The 25,318-nt window shown below is 34.1% G+C and overlaps 1 protein-coding gene across 1 annotated transcript in view; it reads right to left on the bottom strand.

The window, feature by feature from the left end:
• The window catches only part of STXBP5L (syntaxin binding protein 5L), a 412,846-nt gene that overhangs the window by 254,226 nt on the left and 133,302 nt on the right, over positions 1 to 25,318 (bottom strand). Inside the window, exons 6-7 of the mRNA XM_053565493.1 lie at positions 12,692 to 12,826; positions 5,991 to 6,054 (exon numbers count right to left, since the gene is read on the bottom strand). Coding sequence (XP_053421468.1) covers positions 5,991 to 6,054; positions 12,692 to 12,826 — 199 coding nt within the window. The remainder of the gene's footprint in view (positions 1 to 5,990; positions 6,055 to 12,691; positions 12,827 to 25,318) is intronic.

The following is a 25,318-nucleotide window of genomic DNA, read 5'->3' as shown; positions in this document are numbered from 1 at the left end:
AGGTACAGATCTAAGTGTTCCTTGCCCAAAGCATTAAATCTCAAATCATGGGTGAGTACCCCCATGTAAATAAACTCTCCTCTATGCAGCTTTCCCAAATTAAAACCCTTAAAAAATATTCCTAAACCCATTCCCTTGATAACTGATAATATTAGCCATATTCTAATTTCCTTTGGTGGCTATTATATTTCTTTTATGTTTAGTCTATTTCTTCCTGGAGGAAGACATGCGTCTATGTTAGGTTATATTAAGATCTGAGATCTTGGTTTTGGCCTAGAAATAATGATACTAGGGGTAAGTCTTACAAGGATAATCATCTGCATGAACAGAAACTACCTCATGTGAAGTAATTACACAATCTTGCAGAAAATGAAAGTTCTGTCCTCAAAAAATGGTAAACAAAAAAAAAAAGATATTTCTCTTGGCTAGGAGTGTTTGGGGAAATTGGAGGAGAGTGTTAGAATATTCTCAGGTTTATCCATACAAATTTATTTGTCCCAAATTGTGTAGTGCTTGAATAATGTCCCTGAAATTTCATGTCCATCCAGAACCTTAGAACATGCCCTTATTTAGAAATAGAATCTCTGAAGATATAATTAGCTAAAGATCTCAAGATCAAATCATTCTGAATTTAGGGTGGACAAAATCCAATGACTGGTGTCCTTATAAAAAGATCAGAGTACACATAGAAATGGAGGTCATGTGAAAATGAAAAATAAAGACAGAGATGAGAGTTACACTGTTACATGTCAAGGACTACCAAAAGCCACTTGAGCTAAAAAAGCAAGAAAGGACTCTCCTCAAGAGTCTTCAGAGGGAGCATGACTCAACCAACATCTTGATTTCAGACTTTTGACTTTCAGAATTGTGGAAAAAAAATTTCTGATGTTTTAAGTCACCTCTTTGTGGTAGGTAATTTGTTATGGTAGCAATAGGAAACTAATATACAAGGTTTTAGTGTCATACTATTTCCTTATCAGTGCTATGACTTTAATAAATGAGACCTATCAAAGTTATGGATTTTTTTCCTTATAAACAGATTCTGGGCCTATTTTTTGCACCGTCTGTCCATTAAACTGCAGGGTTAAGAGGTCCTTTATAGCTACCTTAGAGAAACTCTGAGATTCAGTAAACCAAAATAAAGAACTCTCAAATACGCCTACATCCTAATCCTTGGAGGTTGTAAATATGTTACATATATGAAAAAAAAAAGACTTTTCAGATGTAATTAAGAGTTTAATGTTGAGATAGGGAGATTATCCCCAAAGAAGTAAACTCAATAGAGAGTCCTAAAGAGTAAAGAACTTTTTCTAGCTGTGCTGAGAAAGAGATACAATTATGGAAGAAGAGTCAGAGAGAGTTGCCATGTTATTGGATTTGAAGATGAAGAAAGCAAACTAGGAGCCAAGGAATGTGTGTAGCCTCTGAAAAAGCCTTCTCAAATCAGATTCTCAAATTCTCTTCTACAGTTACCCAAAGAGAATATAACCCAGCTGATATCTTGATTTTAGCCTAGTGAGACCTGTGTTGGACTTCTGGTTACAGAACTGTCAGATTATAAATTTGTGTTGTTTTAAGCTACTAAATTTGTGATAGCTTTTGTTTGTAACAGAAAATTAACATAAAGTCCCTCAAAGGAAGCCATCTTATTCTATCATCATTATAATTATCATTGTCCTATATCAATTAAGTTTCACAAGTACTGGATCTCCCATTGTCTTATCTTTCCAGAAGCCCCTCATCCCAATTATCATAGGAATATGCTATTCAAGTAATTGTCATGGCACTACATGCCAGGGTTTAATTCCTCTCCACTTCAAGTTTTTCTTTATTTTAGACTGAAGACAGTACAACTCTAAAAATCCAATCTGAGGGTTTACATTCTAGAAAAAGGGTCAGCGAACCTTTTATGTAAAGGGCCAGACAGTAAATAGTTTGGATTTTGTAAGGCCACGTAATCTCAGTCATAACCACTCAGCTTTGCTCTTATAGAAAGAAAGCAGTCACAGACACTATGTTAATGAATAAGCATGACTTGTTTTAACAAAACATTTACAAAAGCAGGAAGCAGCCAGATTTGGCGTACGGGCTATAATTTCCACCTCTGGTCTAGAAAAATTTTAATAACTATTACATTTATTATATTATGTTATATTTATTATATTAACCAGGGGTCTGTAGAAATGAAGCCTGAAGCAAGGCTTGACTGTTAATGTTTAATCAAGAAGTACAATCACAAGAGAAAAGTGAAGTAAAATTAAAAAGTAAAAGTAAGAGGATTCATTGTCACACTAACCACTGTTTCATGGGAAGAAGCAGAAAAGACAGAACCAGTCACTTAGCAGTTGTTAGTATGGACTTACAGGATGTTTCCAAATGTTTATGTGAAAAAACTATAACTCAAAATATGCCAATAACAGGGAGAAATAAAAGAACAATTTATTTCTTGCTTCTTGTCTGATATTTAGTCGAGGTTTTCAACATGGAAAGTTAAAAACTCCTTCCTTCGGAGTTGTGTCATTTGGCCTCTTTGGCATCTGTTAGGGAAGCCAGATTGAATGCCTTATGTTGTGGTACATCTTCTGAATCCAGAATTAATGGAATATACCTGACACTCTGGGCTATTAAAAACCAAATATTAAATGATGTAACTGTAAAAAATATCAAAAAAATCAATATTTTTTACATTAAAATAATAAATTATGAAACTGGTCTTAAGAAGATTAAGTCATGAGGGCAATAAAACTTATGAAGAACTTAGAATTAAGTTAGCAAAAGATATGTAAGACTTTTATGAAAAAGTTATAGAGTAATATAGAAAAACAAATGAAATCAAATATATCATGTTCATAGACAGAACAGCCATATCTTAATTTTTAAACATGTAAATTTTCTCTAAATTACACATTCAAATTTTAACAAAAGCCCAGTTGAAAACTATGGAGCTTCATAAGCTGATCCTAAAATTCATATCATAAAAGAAAGGGTCATAGTCAAAATAACTTAGAAAAAGAACAGAGAACAGCTTACCAACTATCAAGACATTTGTAAGTTATTACAAATTAATAAAGTATGCCATTGATACAATAATAATAGATGAATAATGCAACAGAAGAGAAAGTCCAGAAGACTCAAAAATGAGAACTTGATATAAGGGTGAGTTTTCCTAGGTATCAGTAGAAAATGATAAGTGAATTATTAATAAGTGAATTATTCAATAAATGAATTGATTTTATATGTACAATATATCAAACCAACATAAAATAAATTACATATAGATTAAAATATAATTGTGAAATACAGAACCTTAAAACATAAAATATGACTGAATATTCTAGTAGGAAGAAAAAAATTTACTGAATAAGAAACAAAAAGCAGGAATCAATTGAAAAAATAAATTCAGTACATAAAAATCAAAAACTTCTATGTGACAAAATGTTAATGACAGAAAAACTGATACATAATAAGTAAAATGATTATTTAAGATTATATGCTAGTAAGTAAGGATAGAAATGTTACTGATTTGTATATATAGAGTTGTAACCTGAGACTTTGCTGATTTTATCTATTCTAGGAATCTTTTGGGGCGGTCTTTACGGTTTTCTAGATGTTAGATCATATCATCAGCAAAAAGCAATAGCTTAACCTCCTCTGTCCTAAATTGGATGACCTTTATTTCCTTCTCTTGCCTGATTGCTCTGGGTAGGACTTCTGATACTATGTTGACTAGAAGTGGTTGACAGTAGGCATCCCTTATCTTGTTCTAATTTTTTTTTTTTTTGAGACTGAGACTCACTCACTCACCCTGGGGTTGAATGATGTGGCGACTTAGCTCACAACAACCTCAAACTCTTAGGCTCAAGTGATCCCCTTGCCTCAGCTTCCTGAGTAGCTGGGACTATAGCCTTCCACCACAAAGCCCAGCTATTTTTAGAGATAGAGGTCATGCTCTAGCTCAGGCTGGTCTCAAACTAACTCCTGAGCTCAGGCAATCCACCTGCCTTGGTCTTTGTTCCATTATTAAGAGGAATGCTTTCAACTCTTCCCCATTCAGTATGATATTGGCTGTGGATTTGTCTTGTACGGCTTTTATAATATTGAGGTATGGCCCCTCTATGTCTAATTTGTGAAGGGTTTTATCATGAGAGGGTGCTGAATTTTATCAAATGTTTTTCTGCATCTATTAAGATGATTGTGTGGGCCTTGTTTTTGTTTCTGTTTAGGTGGTGACTCATGTTTATTGATTTGCATATGTTAAATCATTCTTTCACCCCTGGATGAAACCCACTTGATCATGGTAGATCATTGTTTTGATGTGTTGTTGAATTTGGTTTTCTAGTATTTTTTTGAGGATTTTTGCATCTATGTTCATAAAGGATATTGGTCTTTAGTTCTCTGGATTTTTGTGTCTTTTTCTGGCTTTGTTAAGTGGAGAGTCAAATCAAGAATGCAATATCATTCACAATAACTACAAAGAAATAAAATACCTAGGAATATACTTTAAAAAGGAAGTTAAAGACCTCTCTAGAAAGAGAACTTCGGAACACTAGTGAAAGAATTTTCAGATGACACAACTAGAAAAACATTTCACTGCTCATGGATTAGTAAAATCAACATCATTAAAATGTTTATACTGCCCAAAGTGATTTAAAAATTCAATGTAATCCCCATCAAGATACTAGCATCACATTTCATAGATCTAGAAAAAATAATTATAAGCTTCATTTGGAACCTAAAAAAGAGCCCACATAGCCAAAGTAATCTTAAGTAAAAAGAACAAATCTGGAGGCATCACATTGCCTGACATCAAATTATACTATAAGACTATAGTAACTGAAATAGGTTGGTACTGGCATACAAGTAAACATAGACCAATAGAACAGAATAAAGAACCTAGAAATAAAACCTTCTACCTACAACCAAAATGGATAACCAATTTTCCAACATCATTGATTCAATAATTATGTCCTGAAATATCTTCTCAAAGACACAGGTTGGCCATAAAGTTTGTGTGCAATTTTAAACTGTACACTTTTACATTGCATGTGAACTTTATGGCCACCCTGTAAATAAAATTACCCCAAATCCCTAAACCATTTTGGGAATATCTATTTAAATTCACGGATCTTCTTGTGTACCTTTGTACTGATATCACTTTATTTTCCAAAAATGACTTGGCTATTCTCAAACATTTTCTTTTCTGATGAGTTTTAATATCAGTTTGCCTTTTAAAAATACACTCTGGTAATACCTGATTGGAATTACATTGTATTGATGGATCAATTTGAAGGAATCCAGTGTTGTTCCACTGAGTGGATTTGCCTTTGAGGTTCAACTTTCATTAGGCTAATTCAGTTTTTATCCTTTAAAAATAGAGAGCCAAATCTACCTACTAAATAATTTATCAATGTTTTCTTTAGTACTTAGCATCGTTTTTATACTTGAAAAAACATTATTTATAATGATAGTGACATTTTTGATCTTTTCAGGTTATCAACTTCATTTCCTCATCATCAATGGCAAATTATGAAATAATCAAATGAGTAAGGATTATTTCTGTTATTGATAAAATGTTCTACATTAGTACATATTTATAAAATAAATATTGGTTAATGTTATTTAATATTGGCCATTTATCACTACCAAACTGAATAACAGAGGTCAACAATTAATGATATTGATAATCATATCCTTAAATTCAAGCAATGAGTATTTGAAAGTTAACATTGTACTACATGTTACATTTTTTAATTCCTCAAACTTCCAGAATTAAATTATCAACTTTAGTGCAAAGTAAAACTAAAGTCTTAATTTGGAACCAGTATAAGAATGAATCATTCATTGATTTACTCATTCATTAATTCAACAAATTCTAATTTTAAATAACAATGAATGCCATGAACTGCATTAAGTATAAAATAACATTAAGAAAAACCTTTTTTCAAAAATAAGGAAAACAAAAGGAAGAATAATGGTATTATCATACTCACTTTCCCTTCATCTCTTGGACTATCACTTAAATGTACAACTGGACCTGGATGTGTCTTGGTGGATCTGTTAAATCAGTAATTAAAAACCAAATATTAAAATATTGCTGTTAGAGACTGAAACAAAGAAGTTAAGATTATGTTGGAATAAACTTTCAGTATTCTGAAATTAAGTTCAGATTCACTTGAATTTTTGGTTTTCTTTACTACTTTTCTTACTCCTAATTCTATTGAAGTAATTTTTAATTTAAAAAATATCAAGTCGAGGTGGTGCCTGTGGCTCAAAGGGGAAGGGCACCAATCCCATATGCCGGAGGTGGCGGGTTCAAACCCAGCCCCGGCCAAAAACCACACAAAAAAATAAATAAATAAACAGATCAAAAAAAAAAAAAATCAAGTCGAAATACAAAGATTCATATAAAATTGGGGCTTTTCATTATCTGATACACCTGTTGCAAGATAAGGGACTCTGAGAAATTGTAAGTGAATTTTTATATGTACAGACAAAAAAAAATAGTTACTGTTGATGGCATAAATCTATTTAAATCAAGTTTTGAAGTAAATACTTAATTTAAGGTTTCCTTTGATCTAAAATCTTCTCTGATTTTTCCCCTCAATAAAAGTGCAAAAGCACCTTTGATTTAAAAAGAAGCTTACTCTAGTGATAGCCATCTTACAGAAAACTGACAGATTGGGGAAATCCATTTTATTAGCTATATTTCGTTCATTTCATCATCTAGCATAATCGATAATAGATAATTATGAATCTAATATCATTATCTTAAGGGACCTATACTCTGTCAATTTGACTTTAAATTTATTTCATTTTGATATCTGGCATGCTTATTTTATAATTTCTAGTCTAATTTATATCATTATTGAATATGATTAGGTATGTATGGTCAAATATTTTATAACCTGATACAATCAGAGATTTATTATGCTCAATTTCCCATCACTTTCTTCATGACCTAACTGTCCAGATTAATCCCATTATGATTACATTGATATAGTTTTAATTTATTTCTTGAGCACAAATGAAAAGCATCAAAGATTCTGTACAATATAATGAAGAAGATTTAAATCACAGAAAGTAGTTGGAATCAGAGAAAAGTGACAAATTAATTCTAGGCTGCCCTGCTACTGACTCCTCAAAGTAACCCAAAGGAATAAACACATTTATTAGATATTACTGAATTTTGTGAGTTGATTAAGCCTAAATATTCTTATCTAAAAATAAAAATAGCAGCACTGACCCACTGAATAATTGTGAAGATTAGAATGACATACATATAGTACCTAATGGCAAACATAGTGCATATTCAATAGTATGTATTATTATTGTGATAATTGAAAATCAAAGTTACTATTTGCATTTTAGAATGCATTCAGGAAGAAATTAAAGAGGGATGCATAAAAAGTCTATAGTGCTTTCCCCAATTCTTTCCACATTTATATGTAACACATCATTTACACATAAATGCAGAGTTCTATAAAGCTATAAATCTTTCTGATAAAGGATAATGTCCTTAAATTATCCTTTAGGAATTAATACCAGCCAACAAGCAACAACATTTATCTATTTCTTTGGTTTGAATGGACTAACATTTACCAAATGTACTCCATAATAAACTAGTGGAAACATAAGATGTTTTACATAAAGAATGTTGCATGTTCAAAAAAGTTTGGGAAACTCTGGCTTAAAGTTAAATAATTTTTCCTATAAAACTTCTCAGAGATTATTCCATTTAAATAAGCATTGCAAATCTTTACTATTTTAGAAAATTATTGGTCCATCAAAGCCTTTTTCATTGATCATATTAAAGGAATCACTGAAATATGTTTTGGGAAACACTAGTTTGATCGTATGCAAGAATTTCCCATTTAGATTCTCAGATTCCACAAAACACTCTAGTTCAGAAAATAATGTGTATCACAAGAGGCTTCTTGATGGTTTCCACTGTGGAGTTTTCATTCTCTTCCTATATCTTAAATATTGGCATTCCTTGATACTCTGTTTTAGACTGCCATGTATTCCCATGTAATATGTGGTCATGAATTCCAAAGCCTACCAGGTATATATTGCAAATGAGTTAAATAGGCTAAATAAGAACTGTGCCAAAATGGATAGCACATTACTCACCAAGCAAAAGAAAGTTGCTACTCAGTTCCAGTTGATTACTACCAAGCAGTAATTCTAGACTAAGATGGTTTCATTATGAATTCCTTTCATGAAAAGTTGGAAATCCAAATTTTCATTTTCACTCTAACAACTTTTAAATATTAGAAACTAAAAATTCATAACATATTTAAATACTCTTTTGACCAGATAAAATATACCTGTGATTCATAATTGATTCAATAACTACTAGTATGTTACCTCTTCTTTATATTCTTTAACATACCTGTGATTCATAATTGGTTTAATAGCTACTAGTTTGTTACCTCTTCTTTACATTCTTTAATTCTTCATGTAAAATTTCATCTATTCTCATAGTTTCAACAGTCATGTTAATTCTGATCTATCTCATTACCTTCATATCCAGATATTCCACTTCCTGCCATTCTTCCATACTGGCTCCATTTAATGTCTTTAAAAAATATACAACTCAATCTACCTAAAATTGAACCCATTATTTTACTCTTAATCTATTCAATCTATACTCTTTCACTAAATGACACCATTACACACAGTTGCTCAAGCCAAACACTGGGTAGGCACCCTTAACTTTTCTTAATTTTTCTTGTCTCTTCTATCTTCTAAATATTTCTTTAACATCTCAGCTTATCTCTACCCCATAATCACCATCATAATTTTTAGTAAAAATGTCTTTCCTCTTTCTAATCATTCCTCCATACCTACATTCAGAGTAATATTCCTAAAACAAATCTGATCAAGACAAATCTCTACTCAAAACCCTTCAAAATCTTAATCCCTAGTGTCCTTAGATAAGTTCAAACTTCTTAAGTTGGTTTACAAAACCTTTCATATTATACATACATATACCCTGATTACCTCCCAGCTTTATCTCTTATAATCACTCCTCTAGCCATTCCAATCAGCTAAAAACTATAATACTTAAAATATCTGGGCATGAAACAAAATAGTCTCACATTCCATCCTTTGCATTTTCTGTTTCCTCTGCCTGGAACACTGTCACCCTTGTTTTTTTTTCATCTAACTGAAACTTTTTCTTCACATCTTAGTATAAATATATGTAGCTTCCTTCACAGATACTTCAGAGACTTTATGTCTGTACAAGATACCCTTCCTATAGGACTACTAAATTACATTTCCAACATATTATCACTGCCTTTTTTTTTTTGGTTTTTGGCCGGGGCTGGGTTTGAACCCGCCACCTCCGGCATATGGGACCGGCGCCCTACTCCTTGAGCCACAGGCGCCACCTTATCATTGCCTTTTTAAGTTCACTCTCATTAGACTGGAGGTCCCAGGAAAACAGAAACTATGTCATTTGAGTTCATAGTAGTTTCTAGTATCTATCTCAATTTAAAAAAATGTTTGAATGACTGCTAAATACAGCCTTAGACATGATTTAATTATGAATTTCCTGCTCAAAATGTAATCATATATAGGAAAAGAGGTTACCTTGTTTTAAATGCTGGGGCTGTCGTATAGAAATAGTTATCTCTGTACTATAACCTGAAATATATTTTCTTTTAGAAATATTTTGTAATGACAATTTAATTCTATTTTATAAAGTATTCTGCAAACAACACTCTTTCTATGGAAAATGTGCTTTAGGATCAAAATAACCAATATATAATATGCATTCTGGAAGCACACTAAAAATGGCAATAAGATGAAAAACAAACATTGAAATGTATTTCAAGTTAGGAGTCAAAATAGAAATAAGCTCATATTTCTAAAAAATAATTCTACCCTTTGTCATACTTAGAAAACATATTATCATAATTCAAGCATCTGTCATAGTTAGAAAATATAGTATCATAATTCATAATCTAAAATATTTATAAAATGGTTGTCCTTAATTAAATGCATGTTTTATTATTTTCCTGTACACATGACACATATTAACAGGAAGTAGCATGCATTTTCTAATGCATCTCCAGAGGTAGAGAACAATTAAAAGAAATTCTGGGAGACTGAAAGTTGGCATTTAAAATTTTATCTGGGGCGGTGCCTGTGGCTCAGTTGGTAAGGCGCCGGCCCCATATACCGAGGATGGCGGGTTCAAACCCAGCCCCAGCTGAACTGCAACCAAAAAATAGCTGGGCGTTGTGGCGGGCGCCTGTAGTCCCAGCTACTCGGGAGGCTGAGGCAAGAGAATCGCTTAAGCCCAGGAGTTGGAGGTTGCTATGAGCTGTGTGATGCCATGGCACTCTACTGAGGGCGATAAAGTGAGACTCTGTCTCCACCAAAAAAAAAAATAAAATAAAATTTTATCTATCACAATGGAATTACAATTCCATAGAATACATGTATGGAAATCTAGTTTAAACAAATCAAGAGATGTTCAGGAGGTAATGGCATGATGTTTCCCAATAATTTCTTAAAGATATTTTGGGTGGCGCCTGTGGTTCAAAGGAGTAGGGCACCGGCCCCATATGCTGGAGGTGCTGGGTTCAAACCCAGCCCAGGCCAAAAACTGTAAAAATAAAAAAAATTAAAATTAAAAAAAAAGAATGAAAAAGATATTTAAGAAAATTTTCAGAGGCATGCACATTTCTATAAAAATGGATTTATTTACAAAATAGCAAATCCTATCCTAATACTGAATTATATGTATGAGAACATCCTATAAAAAATAAAAATGCCTTATTTTTCCTCTTCAATTTCTCCAGGTTTTACCCTTTATAACATAGCATCTTTAAAACTCTTCATTAGTCATAAACTATATACATATGAATAAATCAAGTCACTGGTTCAGAGGATTTGTTAAGTAAAGAAATAAAAAAATAACATTATAAGCATGGCGAAATATTTTCTATGTTTAAGATAATAAATCCTTCTCAATTATTTTAGCTCATTTAACTGAACACAAATGATGCATCTATACATTTGTACTAATACTGAATTTGTTTAAAAGTTTTAATATGTGCTAATATTGTATTTGTTTAAAGTTTATAATTTTCTCTTAAGTTTATGTTTTTTATCAATTAGCCTAAAATAATATTATGTGAAAAGCATTAAGTTCATCCCTATTTACTGCTGGTAGGGGACTAGATGTATAGGGGGAAAGGCCCTTTAGCCCTTCAGCTAAGGAAGTATTTTGTGGGCTGGGAGGAAACAAATCTCTATAGGATGTTTTTAAAATACACTTAGAGACAAGTAAGAGCAAAAGAGCTCATACCAATTATCTTGAAAGCATAAAAGAAAGTTGTAAGGCAACAGTAGTAACTAGTTAACATACTAATGCTCCGATAACATCATAAGTCATTCAGTTGCTACCAAATAAGCCACATATGAAGAAAAGAAAAGAAAAATAAAGATTCTCCCAGAGCAGTTCTTAACCTAATGAGGGAGGATGAATTATCATTAGGACATAATACAAAAGGAATATTATAATAAGAGTATAACAACATTCCCTATCAAACGATATACATGCACATTGAAATCATTTATCAGAGTAAAGCTTCATGAAAAGAGAATGTTTTAATCAGAATTTTGGAGAATAATTTTGTAATATAAAATACATATGAGAAAGAAAATGAGCCAGTCATTTTGACTTGAGCCAGTCAAGTCAAACATCTTATTAAGGACCTAATGTGTACATAGCATAAATGTTTATTAAATAAAAGTTGTTTTTCTGATTAACAAATTGACCAGGAGACTAGTTTATGTATGCACCACAGGTAGATGGCTTAGAATTCCATGAAATTCGACACTTAGGAAATTTCACATTTTACATGGCAGAAACTTAAATACTAGTGCCAAAGGGGTAATTACCATCAACCACATATCAAAAAATCTGTATACATCACAATGTGGAAGAGATTGACAAATTGCTTCTTTGAACCTAGAACAACCTTAGGTTGTTGTGCCTTTTAATAAGACAAAAGAAGAATAAGCTACCAGGATTAAAAAGCATGTACACTGATCATGATTATTTTTACATAAAACAATCCAGTCCCAATGAAAGTGTCTATACTAAGGTTGATTATAACAAAGTGAGAGGATTTCCACCTATAATTCGTGGGAAGAGCTTTACTAATTTATCATCAAATTTTATACATATAAGCCTTGATTATTCATAGTATTTGTAAAGTCTAAAATATTAATATTATAATCCTATTTTTTTTTTTTTTTTTTTTTTTGTAGAGACAGAGTTTCACTTTATTGCCCTCGGTAGAGTGCCGTGGCGTCACACAGCTCACAGCAACCTCCAACTCCTGGGCTTGAGCGATTCTCCTGCCTCAGCCTCCCGAGTAGCTGGGACTACAGGCGTCCACCACAACGCCCGGCTATTTTTTTGTTGCAGTTTGGCCAGGGCTGGGCCCGAACCCGCCACCCTCGGCACATGGGGCCGGCGCCCCGCTCACTGAGCCACAGGCGCGGCCCTATAATCCTATTTTTAAACACCTTTATGGTTTTAAGTTATTTTAGTCCAACTTTTCATTTAATTATAAATAGATGCAGCCTAAAACTGTAATTCAACATATGTTAAATAAGTACATGAAGTATACAATCCAAATAAATTGATATTCAAATTCAAACTTACAGTTCAATTGCCTTGTTCCACATGATAACATATCCAGAAAGAATGAAAGATTCAATATTTACAATATGTGTATTTCCTCTTTCTGTTCCAACATAGAGCCATTTACTCTGGAAAGGTAGATGACAGTAAGTAATTCTGAAAGAAAGAAAATTATAATTAAAATATCTAAATTTTACATCTGGTCAGCATTATATTTTCCTTACATTTATTATATAGTGATAGCTATATAAACAATAAAATTTACTATATACACAATTAGCATTTAGTTATTAGTTTAAGGGTATAGGAAATAAAATAGAACATTTTTTAAAAAATAACTATTATTAAATAAGTGTCTATATGAGCATCAATTTACATTATTTTTAATTCTAAAAACAGCACTGGAGGGTAGATATGTATTTGTTTTACAAAGAAGGAACTGTGGCTGAAAGCTTTTTTTTTTGTTACTTGCCTAGGACTGACAACTAATAAGTGGCAAACTAATAAGATTCAAATCCATTCCTGCTTGGTTACAAAATTATGCTTTTCCCACTAAGTTACATTGTTTTTTTGTTTGTTTGGTTTGGTTAGATAAGATTCACTTCAAGGCCAGGACCTTGTAATCCTCATAGAGGCCAAGATGGGAGGATCACTTGAGACCAAGAGTTTGAGACTAGCCTAGACAATAGTGAAATTCTGTCTCTACAAAATTTTAAAAATTGGGTGGGCATGATGGCATGCATCTGCAGTCCTATCTACTCAGGAGGCGGAGGCTGGAAAATTGATTAAGACCAGAAGTTTGAGATTATACTTACTAATGATGTATATTCTAATTTGGGCAACTGAGATAGGCCCTATTTCAAATAATTTTTTTTTACTTTAAATAGAAATTAGATACATATGAATAAATTTCATAGTTCACAGTGTATCTAAATGAAATGTTAATAGTTCACGCCTATACCTGAATGACAATAAATTATATATATTTTTTTAATTCAGATATTTGGTATCTAAATAGTAAAAAGAAAACTTAAAATGTCAGAGATCCACTGTACCTTAGTTGTATTGTTGTAGTCTCATTTTCACAACATATTTTCTTACCAACCCGAAGACCTATTCTATAGCTGGAGCAACTGTGACTTCTATATGTGAAATATGGGAATTTATCAGAGTCTTCCAGTGACAGTATCATCACTGTCTATAGTTTGACCTAATCATGCTCTTTAGTCACCCTTCACAAGAGAAGGAGAAGTTCACAGTTATCTTTTACCCGAAACTGTGATTGAATCACAATGGTTACATTGTGGTCACATTCATATTTTCTACAGTTAATTTCAAAGAGAAGCTAGTATATTTGTGAGAAGAGTTGAATAGAATCCTGACACCAGAGAGATCAATAACAAGAATATATCATAATATATTATTATTTAATTATATAAATGTATTACTATTATAAAGTGAATGATAAATCTTCAACAGGATTCTGCATAGTACACTTTATATAAGAGTGAAGAAACATCAGGTGTATTCAAGTTATATTCTCAGCTGGTTCACTGAATTTTTAGATAGCCTACCTCTTTGAACCATACAGTTCAAAGCATGCTATTGAAAGCACCCTGCACACTACATCCAGAAAACTGAAAGCCCTGCTATGACATAAGTAATCAGAGCTAACTGAAAATCTAACTAATGTGCAACCTTTATGATGATGAACCATTATGATTAAAACTTAAAGCCTTGAATTGCTGTCACCAAGGGATATTAATAACGTTGCATAGGAAATAACTTGGTGGTTATGTTTTGCATTCAGTCTTAAGTAGGAAGAGGAAACTCACTTTAAAGAGTATTTAAAATCATCTTTGTTGAATCACAAGGAAAGTAAACACTAATCTCATTAAAGAAGATACAAATACAGGGGTTCAAGTAGAAAAAAAAATCAAACTTCAATATTGTAATACTTAGTCATTTCCACAGTTAACAAGTTAAGAACTGGCAAGTTTAGGTAATAAGACAAAACTAGAACTACTCGAACTAAAAACTACTTTCTTCTGATCCTAATTAAAAAGAAACTAGAGCCTTGATGTCAAAAAGCTTTCACCTTATATCCAATGTCCTAGTGATGGATAGTGGATATAACAACTAGTTGAGAAAGACTGCCAGATTTTATCTGAACCCAGTGAAAAAGAACAATATGATCACCACCTGCTAGATCACTGATTGTTTTTTCTATTACATGTGAACATGAGAAAAATAAGCTTGTTGACTATCATTCTTCTATAGTAAATCAGACTCTAAGATATTTTTAGCTTTCCATCCATTCTTCCATTCATGAAGCCTTCACTAAAGAGCTTTTTTTTTTTTTTAGGCTTTCTCAGAGTAGGCTACAATACTAAATAACTTTTTATAAAAAAAGCATTGTCCTAGATTACAACAAACATACACTTCTTCTCCCTCAAAAAGCATACTATCTAGTAGGAAAGATAAAATGAATAGACAAGTAAGAAAACTAAAAATAAAATATATGAATTTCTATAAAGAGTTCAAAGAAGGAAGGAATTAATTACAGCAAAAAAGATCAAAAAAGCTATTGTAGAAAGCTTTATTTAAATTTTCCGTTAAAGATTAAAACAAACATTTCTCAAGCTTGAAAAATGTACAAATCGTCAAAAACTTTTTGCTGAAAAATCCTCACTTTTGACATACTTTTAGAAAGTCTATAACTCATAAAGATTAATATTCTTCCTACTTATATTTTACACACATAAAAATAAGTTGAATGCAAATAAAACTATAACTAGAATTCAAAGAAATAACATTAAGTTATATTACAGATGAATTTTTTACAGAAATAAAATTAACTCAGAATACAGATATGGCTCTAAGAGCATGAATTCTTCTGAGTTTAGTGTGTCTACACTTTTTGTTTTTATGATTTTTTTCTCTACCACTTTTATCTACTCTGCTTTTTTTTTTTTATTGTTGGGGATTCATTGAGGGTACAATAAGCCAGGTTACACTGATTGCAATTGTTAGGTAAAGTCCCTCTTGCAATCATGTCTTGCCCCCATAAAGTGTGACACACACCAAGGCCCCACCTCCCTCCCTCCGTCCCTCTTTCTGCTCCCCCCCCATAACCTTAATTGTCATTGATTGTCCTCATATCAAAATTGAGTACTGTGGCTCAGTCGGTTAGGCGCCGGCCCCATATACCGAGGGTGGTGGGTTCAAACCCGGCCCCGGCCAAACTGCAACCACAAAATAGCCGGGCGTTGTGGCGGGCGCCTGTAGTCCCGGCTGCTCGGGAGGCTGAGGCAAGAGAATCGCTTAAGCCCAGGAGTTGGAGGTTGCTGTGAGCTGTGTGAGGCCACGGCACTCTACCGAGGGCCATAAAGTGAGACTCTGTCTCTACAAAAAAAAAAAAAAAAAAATTGAGTACATAGGATTCATGCTTCTCCATTCTTGTGATGCTTTACTAAGAATAATGTCTTCCACTTCCATCCAGGTTAATACGAAGGATGTAAAGTCTCCATTTTTTTAATGGCTGAATAGTATTCCATGGTATACATATACCACAGCTTGTTAATCCATTCCTGGGTTGGTGGGTATTTAGGCTGTTTCCACATTTTGGCAATTGTAAATTGAGCTGCAATAAACAGTCTAGTACAAGTGTCCTTATGATAAAAGGATTTTTTTCCTTCTGGGTAGATGCCCAGTAATGGGATTGCAGGATCAAATGGGAGGTCTAGCTTGAGTGCTTTGAGGTTTCTCCATACTTCCTTCCAAAAAGGTTGTACTAGTTTGCAGTCCCACCAGCAGTGTAAAAGTGTTCCCTTCTCTGCACATGCATGCCAGCATCTGCAGGTTTCAGATTTTGAGATGTGGGCCATTCTCACTGGGGTTAGATATTATCTCAGGGTTGTTTGATTTGCATTTCTCTAATATATAGAGATGATGAACATTTTTTCATGTGTTTGTTAGCCATTCGTCTGTCATCTTTAGAGAAAGTTCTATTCATGTCTCTTGCCCATTGATATATGGGATTGTTGGCTTTTTTCATGTGGATTAATTTGAGTTCTCTATAGAGCCTAGTTATCAAGCTTTTGTCTCATTGAAAATATGCAAATATCCTTTCCCATTGTGTAGGTTGTCTCTTTGCTTTGGTTATTGTCTCCTTAGCTGTAGAGAAGCTTTTCAGTTTAATGAAGTCCCATTTGTTTATTTTTGTTGTTGTTGCAATTGCCATGGCAGTCTTCTTCATGAATCTTTCCCCAGGCCAATATCTTCCAGTGTTTTTCCTATGCTTTCTTGGAGGATTTTTATTGTTTCATTGCCTTAAATTTAAGTCCTTTATCCATCTTGAATCAATTTTTGTGAGTGTGGAAAGGTGTGGGTCCAGTTTCAGTCTTTTACACGTAGACATCCAGTTCTCCCAACATCGTTTATTGAATAGGGAGTCTTTCCCCCAAGGTATGTTCTTGTTTGGTTTATCGAAGATTAGGTGGTTGTAAGATGTTAGTTTCATTTCTTGGTTTTCAATTCGATTCCAAGTGTCTATGTCTTTGTTTTTCTGCCAGTACCGTGCTGTCTTGAGCACTATGGCTTTGTAGTACAGACTAAAATCTGGTATGCTGATGCCCCCAGCTTTATTTTTATTACTAAGAACTGCCTTAGCTATACGGGGTTTTTTCCGGTTCCATACAAAACGCAGAATCATTTTTTCCAAATCTTGAAAGTACGATGTTGTTATTTTGATAGGAATGGCATTGAATAGGTAGATTGCTTTGGGAAGTATAGACATTTTAACAATGTTGATTCTTCCCATCCATGAGCATGGTATGTTCTTCCATTTGTTAATATCCTCTGCTATTTCCTTTCTGAGGAGTTCATAGTTTTCTTTATAGAGGTCCTTCACCTCCTTCATTAGGTATATTCCTAGCTATTTCATTTGCTTTGAAACTATGGTGAAGGGAGTTGTGTCCTTAATTAGCTTCTCATCTTGACTGTTATTGGTGTACACAAAGGCTACTGACTTGTGGACATTGATTTTATATCCTGAAACATTACTGTGTTTTTTGATGACTTCTAGGAGTCTTGTGGTTGAGTCTTTGGGGTTCTCTAAGTATAAGATCATGTCGTCAGCAAAGAGGGAGAGTTTGACCTCCTCTGCTCCCATTTGGATTCCCTTTATTTCCTTGTCTTGCCTAATTATATTGGCTAGAACTTCCAGCACTATGTTGAATAGTAAAAGTGACAGAGGACAACCTTGTCTGGTTCCAGTTCTAAGAGGAAAAGCTTTCAGTTTTACTCCATTCAGTAAAATATTGGCTGTGGGTTTGTCATAGATAGCTTCAATCAGTTTTAGAAATGTGCCACCTATGCCTATACTCTTCAGTGTTCTAATTAGAAAAGGATGCTGGATTTTATCAAATGCTTTTTCTGCATCTGTTGAGAGGATCATGTGATCTTTATTTTTGCCTCTGTTAATATGGTGGATAACATTTATGGACTTGCATATGTTAAACCAGCCTTGCATCCCTGGGATGAAGCCTACTTGATCATGATGAATGACTTTTTTGATGATAAGCTGTAATCTATTGGCTAGGATTTTGTTGAGGATTTTTGCATCTATATTCATGAGTGAGATTGGTCTGAAATTCTCCTTTTTGGTTGGGTCTTTTCCTGGTTTTGGTATCAGGGTGATGTTTGCTTCATAGAATGTGTTGGGGAAAATTCCTTCTTCCTCAATTTTTTGGAATAATTTCTGCAGTAGAGGAATAAGCTCTTCCTTGAAGGTTTGATAGAATTCTGGTGTGAAGCCATCTGGACCAGGGCATTTTTTGGTTGGAAGATTTTTTTATTGTTTCTTTGATCTCGGTGCTTGAAATTGGTCTGTTCAGGAGCTCTATTTCTTCCTGGCTAAGTCTAGGGAGAGGGTGTGATTCCAAATATTTATCCATTTCCTTCACACTGTCAAATTTCTGGGCATAGAGTTTCTGGTAGTATTCAGAGATGATCTTTTGTATCTCTGTGGGATCAGTTGTTATTTCCCCTTTATCATTCTTGATTGAGGTTACTAGAGATTTTACTTTTCTATTCCTCGTTAGTCTGGCCAATGGTTTATCTATTTTATTTACTTTTTCAAAAAACCAACTCCTTGTTTCATTAATTTTCTGAATGATTCTTTTGTTTTCAATTTCATTGATCTCTGATTTCATTTTGGATATTTCTTTTCTTCTACTGAGTTTAGGCTTAGATTGTTCTTCTTTTTCCAATTCCATAAGATCTCTTGTGAGATTGTTGATGTGCTCTCTTTCTGTTTTTCGAATGTAGGCATCTAAAGCGATGAATTTTCCTCTCAAAACTGCTTTTGCAGTATCCCACAGGTTTTGGTAGCTTGTGTCTTCATTGTTGTTATGTTCAAGGAAGTTAATGATTTCCTGTTTTATTTCTTTCTGCACCCATCTGTTATTCAACAGAAGATTGTTTAATTTCCATGTCTTTGGGTGGGGTCGAGCTTTTTTGTTAGAGTTGAGTTCCACCTTTAGTGCCTTATGGTCTGAGAAGATACAAGGTAAAATTTCAATTCTTTTGATTCTGTTGATATTTGTTTTGTGCCCCAGGATATGATCAATTTTGGAGAATGCTCCATGGGGTGATGAGAAGAATGTAAATTCTTTATCTTTGAGGTGGAGTGTTCTATATGCGTCTGTCAAGCACAGTTGTTCTAGGGTCTCATTTAAATCTCTTATATCTTTGTTTAATTTCTGTTTAGAGGATCTGTCCAGCTCTGTAAGAGGAGTGTTAAAGTCCCCTGTTATTATGGTACTATCAGATATCATATTGCTCAGACTGAGTAAGGTCTGTTTCAAGAATCTGGGAGCATTTAAATTGGGTGCATAGATATTTAGAATTGAAATGTCTTCTTGTTGTATTTTTCTCTTGACCAATATAAAGTGACCACCTTTGTCTTTTTTGACTTTAGTTGCTTTAAATCCACATGTATCTGAAAATAAGATTGCAACTCCTCTTTTCTTCTGAATTCCATTTGCCTGAAAAATTGTCTTCCAACCCTTGACTCGGAGCTTTAATTTGTCTTTTGAAGCCAGGTGTGTTTCTTGGCAGACAGCAAATAGATGGCTCGTGTTTTTTAATCCAGTCAGCCAATCTATGTCTCTTCAGTGGGGAATTCAAGCCATTAACATTTATTGAGATAATTGATAAGTGTGGTAGTATTCTATTCGTCTTATTTGGTGAGAGTCCATTGCTTAGTTTTATCTTTTGCATCAGTGTGGAGGTTAGGTTCTGTTCTTTAATTTCTGAGTTCTTACTTTGCTGCTGATCCATTGTGGTGGTCAGTGTGCAGAACAGGTTGAAGTATTTCCTGTAGAGCTGGTCTTGTTGTGGCGAATTTCCTCAATGTTTGTATATCCATAAATGATTTGATTTCTCCGTCAATTTTGAAGCTTAGCTTAGCAGGGTACAGAATTCTGGGCTGGAAATTGTTCTGTTTAAGTAGATTAAAGGTAGATGACCATTGTCTTCTTGCTTGGAAAGTTTCATTAGAGAAGTCTGCGGTCACTCTGATGGATTTGCCCCTGTAGGTCAACTGGCGCTTACTCCTGGCAGCTTGCAGAATCTTTTCTTTTGTCTTGACTTTGGACAGGTTCATCACAATGTGTCTTGGAGAAGCTCGGTTAGAGTTGAGGCGACCTGGGGTCCGATAGCCCTCTGAAAGCAGTGTGTCAGAATCTTTGGTGATATTTGGGAAATTTTCTTTTATAATATTCTCTAGTATGGCTTCCATTCCTCTGGGGCATTCTTCTTCCCCTTCTGGAATTCCTATAACTCATATGTTGGAACGCTTCATAAAGTCCCGTAATTCTGACAGTGAACGTTCTGCTTTCTCTCTCTTCTTTTCTGCCTCTTTTACTATCTGAGTTATCTCAAGAACTTTGTCTTCTACCTCTGAAATTCTTTCTTCTGCATGGTCTAACCTGTTCCTGATACTTTTCATTGCATCTTTAAGTTCCCTAATTGACTGTTTCAGTTCCTTCAGCTCTGCTATATCTTTTCTATATTCTTCATATTGTTCATCGCTTATTTGATTCTGTTTTTGTATTTCCTTTTGGTTATTTTCCACTTTATTAGCAGTTTCCTTCATTGTTTCCATCATTTCTTTCATTGTTTTCAACATGTGTATTCTAAATTCCCTTTCTGTCATTCCTAACATTTCTTCATAGGTGTAATCATCTGCAGTAACTACCTCATGGTCCCTTGGTGGGGTTGTTCTGGACTGGTTCTTCATGTTGCCTGGAGTTTTCTGCTGATTCTTCCTCATGAGTGGTTTCTTTTATCTGTTTCCTTGCCCCAATTTTCCTTTCACTTCCTGTTGCTCTTTAAGTTCTCGTGCCTGTGGAAGTTGCGAGCGGGTTTAGATCGATTGAACACACGCGACCACTTGCCGGTTTTCCACTGTTTTAGTCCTCCTCTTGGGGTCCAGAAGTCTCTCGCTGATTCCCTGTATCTGCACAGGGGTGATGATAGGCAGATCCCACCAGCCAGAAATGCCTGGAGTTCTATCTCCCCAGACTCACGGTGCCCAGATGCAAGAAAGCTGTTACTCGGCTGCCATCTTGCTCCGCTTCCTCTACTCTGCTTTGAATGTCTTTTTTCCATAGTACACCAATACACATAACGTCGCAATCATTTGGCATGATATATGTGCATAGTTCATTTCTGTTTCTTTACTAATACATAGCAATTAAGTAATATTACTTGGTGCCAAAATAATCATAAATGCAAATTTAACTTTACTATTGAACCTGTGTGGCAGTATTTTTGCATGAATTTGTTTATTCAAATCACACAAAATGTTTCCATTAGTCTAGCATAAAAAATTACAAGTAGAAATTATTTTATTAACTAATAAAAACCTCACAAGTCATGACTATACCCATAGACCCTAGAATATGAGGAATTCATAACACATAAGAAATATACATATTTTAACATAGACAGTGATTCAAAATTATGGACGTTATGCAGTAAAAAATTATTGGTGGATTACAATGTTGAAATAACCCCCATTCCCAAGTTGTAACATAGTTTAATTTTAGGCCTATTCAATTTCTAGATTCTAGACAAACTCTGAAGTTCTTGGCATGATGACTCCAGTAATTCAATTAAGACTGCAGTGTCTTACATGATATTTATAATTGTACTAATCAACCTGGTTACATTCAAAACCAGGTATATAATGATTCTTCATGTCAAAAACATAAATATCTCAGTAGTTCTGAGGTAATATTTAGCAATACTGTCTTAAAAATTTTGGGGTGATTTTTGATGTACATCCATAGTTAAGAACAATTAATGATAACAATAATTTTTAATCTTCAATATGTAGAAATATCTTTTTTGTTGTTGATTTTTGAGACAGTCTCACCATGTCACCCTCAGCAGAGAGCTGTGGCATCACAGCTCACAGCAACCTCAAACTCTTGGGCTTAAGCGATTTTCTTGCCTCAGCCTCCCAAGTAACTGGGACTACAGGCGCCTGCCACAATACCTGGCTATTTTTTTTGTTGCAGTTGTCATTGTTATTCTGGCTGTCCTGGGCCAGGTTCAAACCCTCCAGCCTCAGTATATGTGGTCTGCACCCTCACATTGTATGTGCCCTGTGAGCTATGGGTGCTGCCGAAATAGCTTTTTAAAATGTATAATCCCAGATTCAAGCCACAAAATTTATGATCCATAGTCCTGAATGAGGCATAAGACTTGGGAATTGTACCTCAGTCCTTGCTATTCAAAGTGAGGTCCACAATCAGCAGCAGAGGTTAGAAGGTTATTAGAAATTCAGAATCTCAGGTCAGACCCTAGATTTTCTAAATCAGAAACTGCATTTAATGAAAGAACTACCAGGAAAGTCATAAACACAAAGTTTAGGAAGCACTTCTCTAGATAATTCTGGTTTATATAATCTATGAATCACATTTTAAGAAATATCCTTCTGTGGTTTAATGACTACTTATTCTTCAAGATTCAAAATGAGAATTTACATACTAATCTATTAGAAGTAATCGTAGGGCGGCGCCTGTGGCTCAGTCGGTAAGGCGCCGGCCCCATATACCGAGGGTGGCAGGTTCAAACCCGGCCCCAGCCAAACTGCAACCAAAAAATAGCCGGGCGTTGTGGCGGGCGCCTGTAGTCCCAGCTACTCGGGAGGCTGAGGCAAGAGAATTGCTTAAGCCCAGGAGTTGGAGGTTGCTGTGAGCTGTGTGAGGCCACGGCACTCTACCGAGGGCCATAAAGTGAGACTCTGTCTCTACAAAAAAAAAAAAAAAAAAGAAATAATCGTAAAGCCTTGAAGCTATATATTCCTCCAAAACCAGTTAAAGATAATGATGATGAGGATATTAATGATAATGACAATAACAAAATAAATGATGAGAACCACAACAGCTAGGGAAGGGGGCAGATAGCTATTCTATGATTCCCTCAAAATCTTAAGTCAAAACTGATTTGTAGAAATTTTGGTGGAAAAACTCAAAGCATATAAAAGCAGTACAATTCTTTGTGAAAAAGAATTGGATGAGTTTGAACAAGCTGTACCCTAGGTAGAATTATTATACAAGAGAAAACATTAAAGATAAATGAAAATGTACTTGAATTTCATTCACAATCTTAATGGCTTAATTCATCAACTTATCAGTCAGTAAAAAAACTCAATATTGTCGTCTGTGGTTGACAAATTTTTTAAATAAGTCAAATTGTAGAAATAAGACAAATCTCTGCAATTTGTGACTTACCAATAAACTATGTCAGAAGCCAGCAAATATTTTTAAATGAAATGCTAAAATACAGTAGGTATTTTAGGCTATAAAGGCCACATGATCTCTGTTTCAACTACTCAACTCTGTCATTGTGGTGTAAAAACAGATAGACAATACATAAACTAATGAGCATGGCTATATTCCAATAAAAGTTTACATAAAAAACAAAGGGGGCGGGCCACATTTTACCTATCAGACATAGTTTTCCAATTCCAGATAAATAATTATTTCTTTTTACCTAGATGTGTCGCATTATACAAAATTTATTAGCTAAAATTCTCAAGGGAACTATTTGAAATAGTTTACTTTCTCATTAGGAATCGCATAATATTTTACCCTGAATTTTTTCAGCATATTATTTATTACCTATTATATAAGTAAATATTAAAGCATTTTTATTGGGTCATTAAATATGAAATGTCTGATTTCAAAGAAAAGTATAGTCTATTAAATCTCAAACAAGAAACAATACAATTAGTCAAAGTATGCACCTAAACAACACAGTTTTTCCACCTAACAGTAGTTTGTGTATACCAGCAGCAAAGAAGCCTTGGAGTGTAAGTGGCAATGAAATCATGAAAAGTGTTTCCCATATCTTGTAGAAAATTGAGTATTTTTCCTTGCAAGTAGTGGTAGTCAGTTAGTGCAAAGTCCGATGAACAAAGGATGACAGTGAGTTTCCAAACCCAGTTTCTGCAGTCATTTGTGTGACATGTGGTTGAGCATTGTCTTGTAGGAGGATTGACCAGTCTCTGTTGACCAATCTCGGCTGCTTAATTGCAGCCTCATGATTTCATCCAACTGGTTGCAATAGGCATCTGCTATAATCAATTAACCAGGTTTCATGAAGTGGATAATACCAGCACTGGCCCAAACAGACACATGAGCTTTTTTTGATGAATATTCAGTTTTGGACTGTGTTTTGGCACTTCGTCTTTATCCAGCCATGGTGCTGAATGCTTATGATTGTCCAAATGCTTGCAATTGTCAAAAAGAAACCACCTTTCATCACACATAACAAAACAGTATAAAAATGGTTCTAACAACATAGAAAGGCAAACTTTGAGAGGAGTTCTCTTCTGATGCTTATTTAATTCATGAGGAACCCATCTATCAGGCTTCTTTACCTTGCTGATTTGTTTCAAATGGCCCAATACTATTGGAATGGTAAAGTCAAACCTTGCTGCTAACTCACGTGTAGGTTGGAATGGATTCACTCCCACTACAGTTTTTAGCTTATCATCATCCAACTTGGTTTCAGGTTGCCCACGTGGCTCATTTTCAAGAAGAAAATCACCAAAATGGAACTTCTTAAACCATCAATGTACTGCATGTTCATTTAGCCCTTTCCTTTCCAAACAGTATTTCAAGCTATTTGTGCCACATTGGTTCCACACTAGAACTCATATTTGAAAATAACACAAGTTTTTGACTTATCCATGGTTCACACAAATTGCTCTACAAAAAACATTTGAAAGGTAATCACAAGACAAAATGTGCATTTGAAAAAATGGGGATATACCTTCACAGTAAAAAGAAAATAACCAGTGTCAAAGTGAAATTTTAGGGATAATTGTCTAACTTGAAATCGAACATTTCATACTTAATAACCTGAATATAATCTTACAGTTATTACAAAATTGCTTGGAGTAAATAAGGAAAACATTAGTCAAAAGACTTCATGAGAAGTTATGGATTCCTAGTTACCATTGTTAAATAGTGTACTAAAAGTAAGATTGACATACAGAAGATTTACTAATAAACACTTTAGAGATAATACACATACGTATGTGCATCTACATAGCAGAAACATATA

The sequence above is a fragment of the Nycticebus coucang genome, chromosome 16, assembly GCF_027406575.1.
Source record: "Nycticebus coucang isolate mNycCou1 chromosome 16, mNycCou1.pri, whole genome shotgun sequence".
NCBI classification, from domain to species: Eukaryota; Metazoa; Chordata; class Mammalia; order Primates; family Lorisidae; genus Nycticebus; species Nycticebus coucang.
This window is presented reverse-complemented; position numbering and strand designations above follow the sequence as displayed.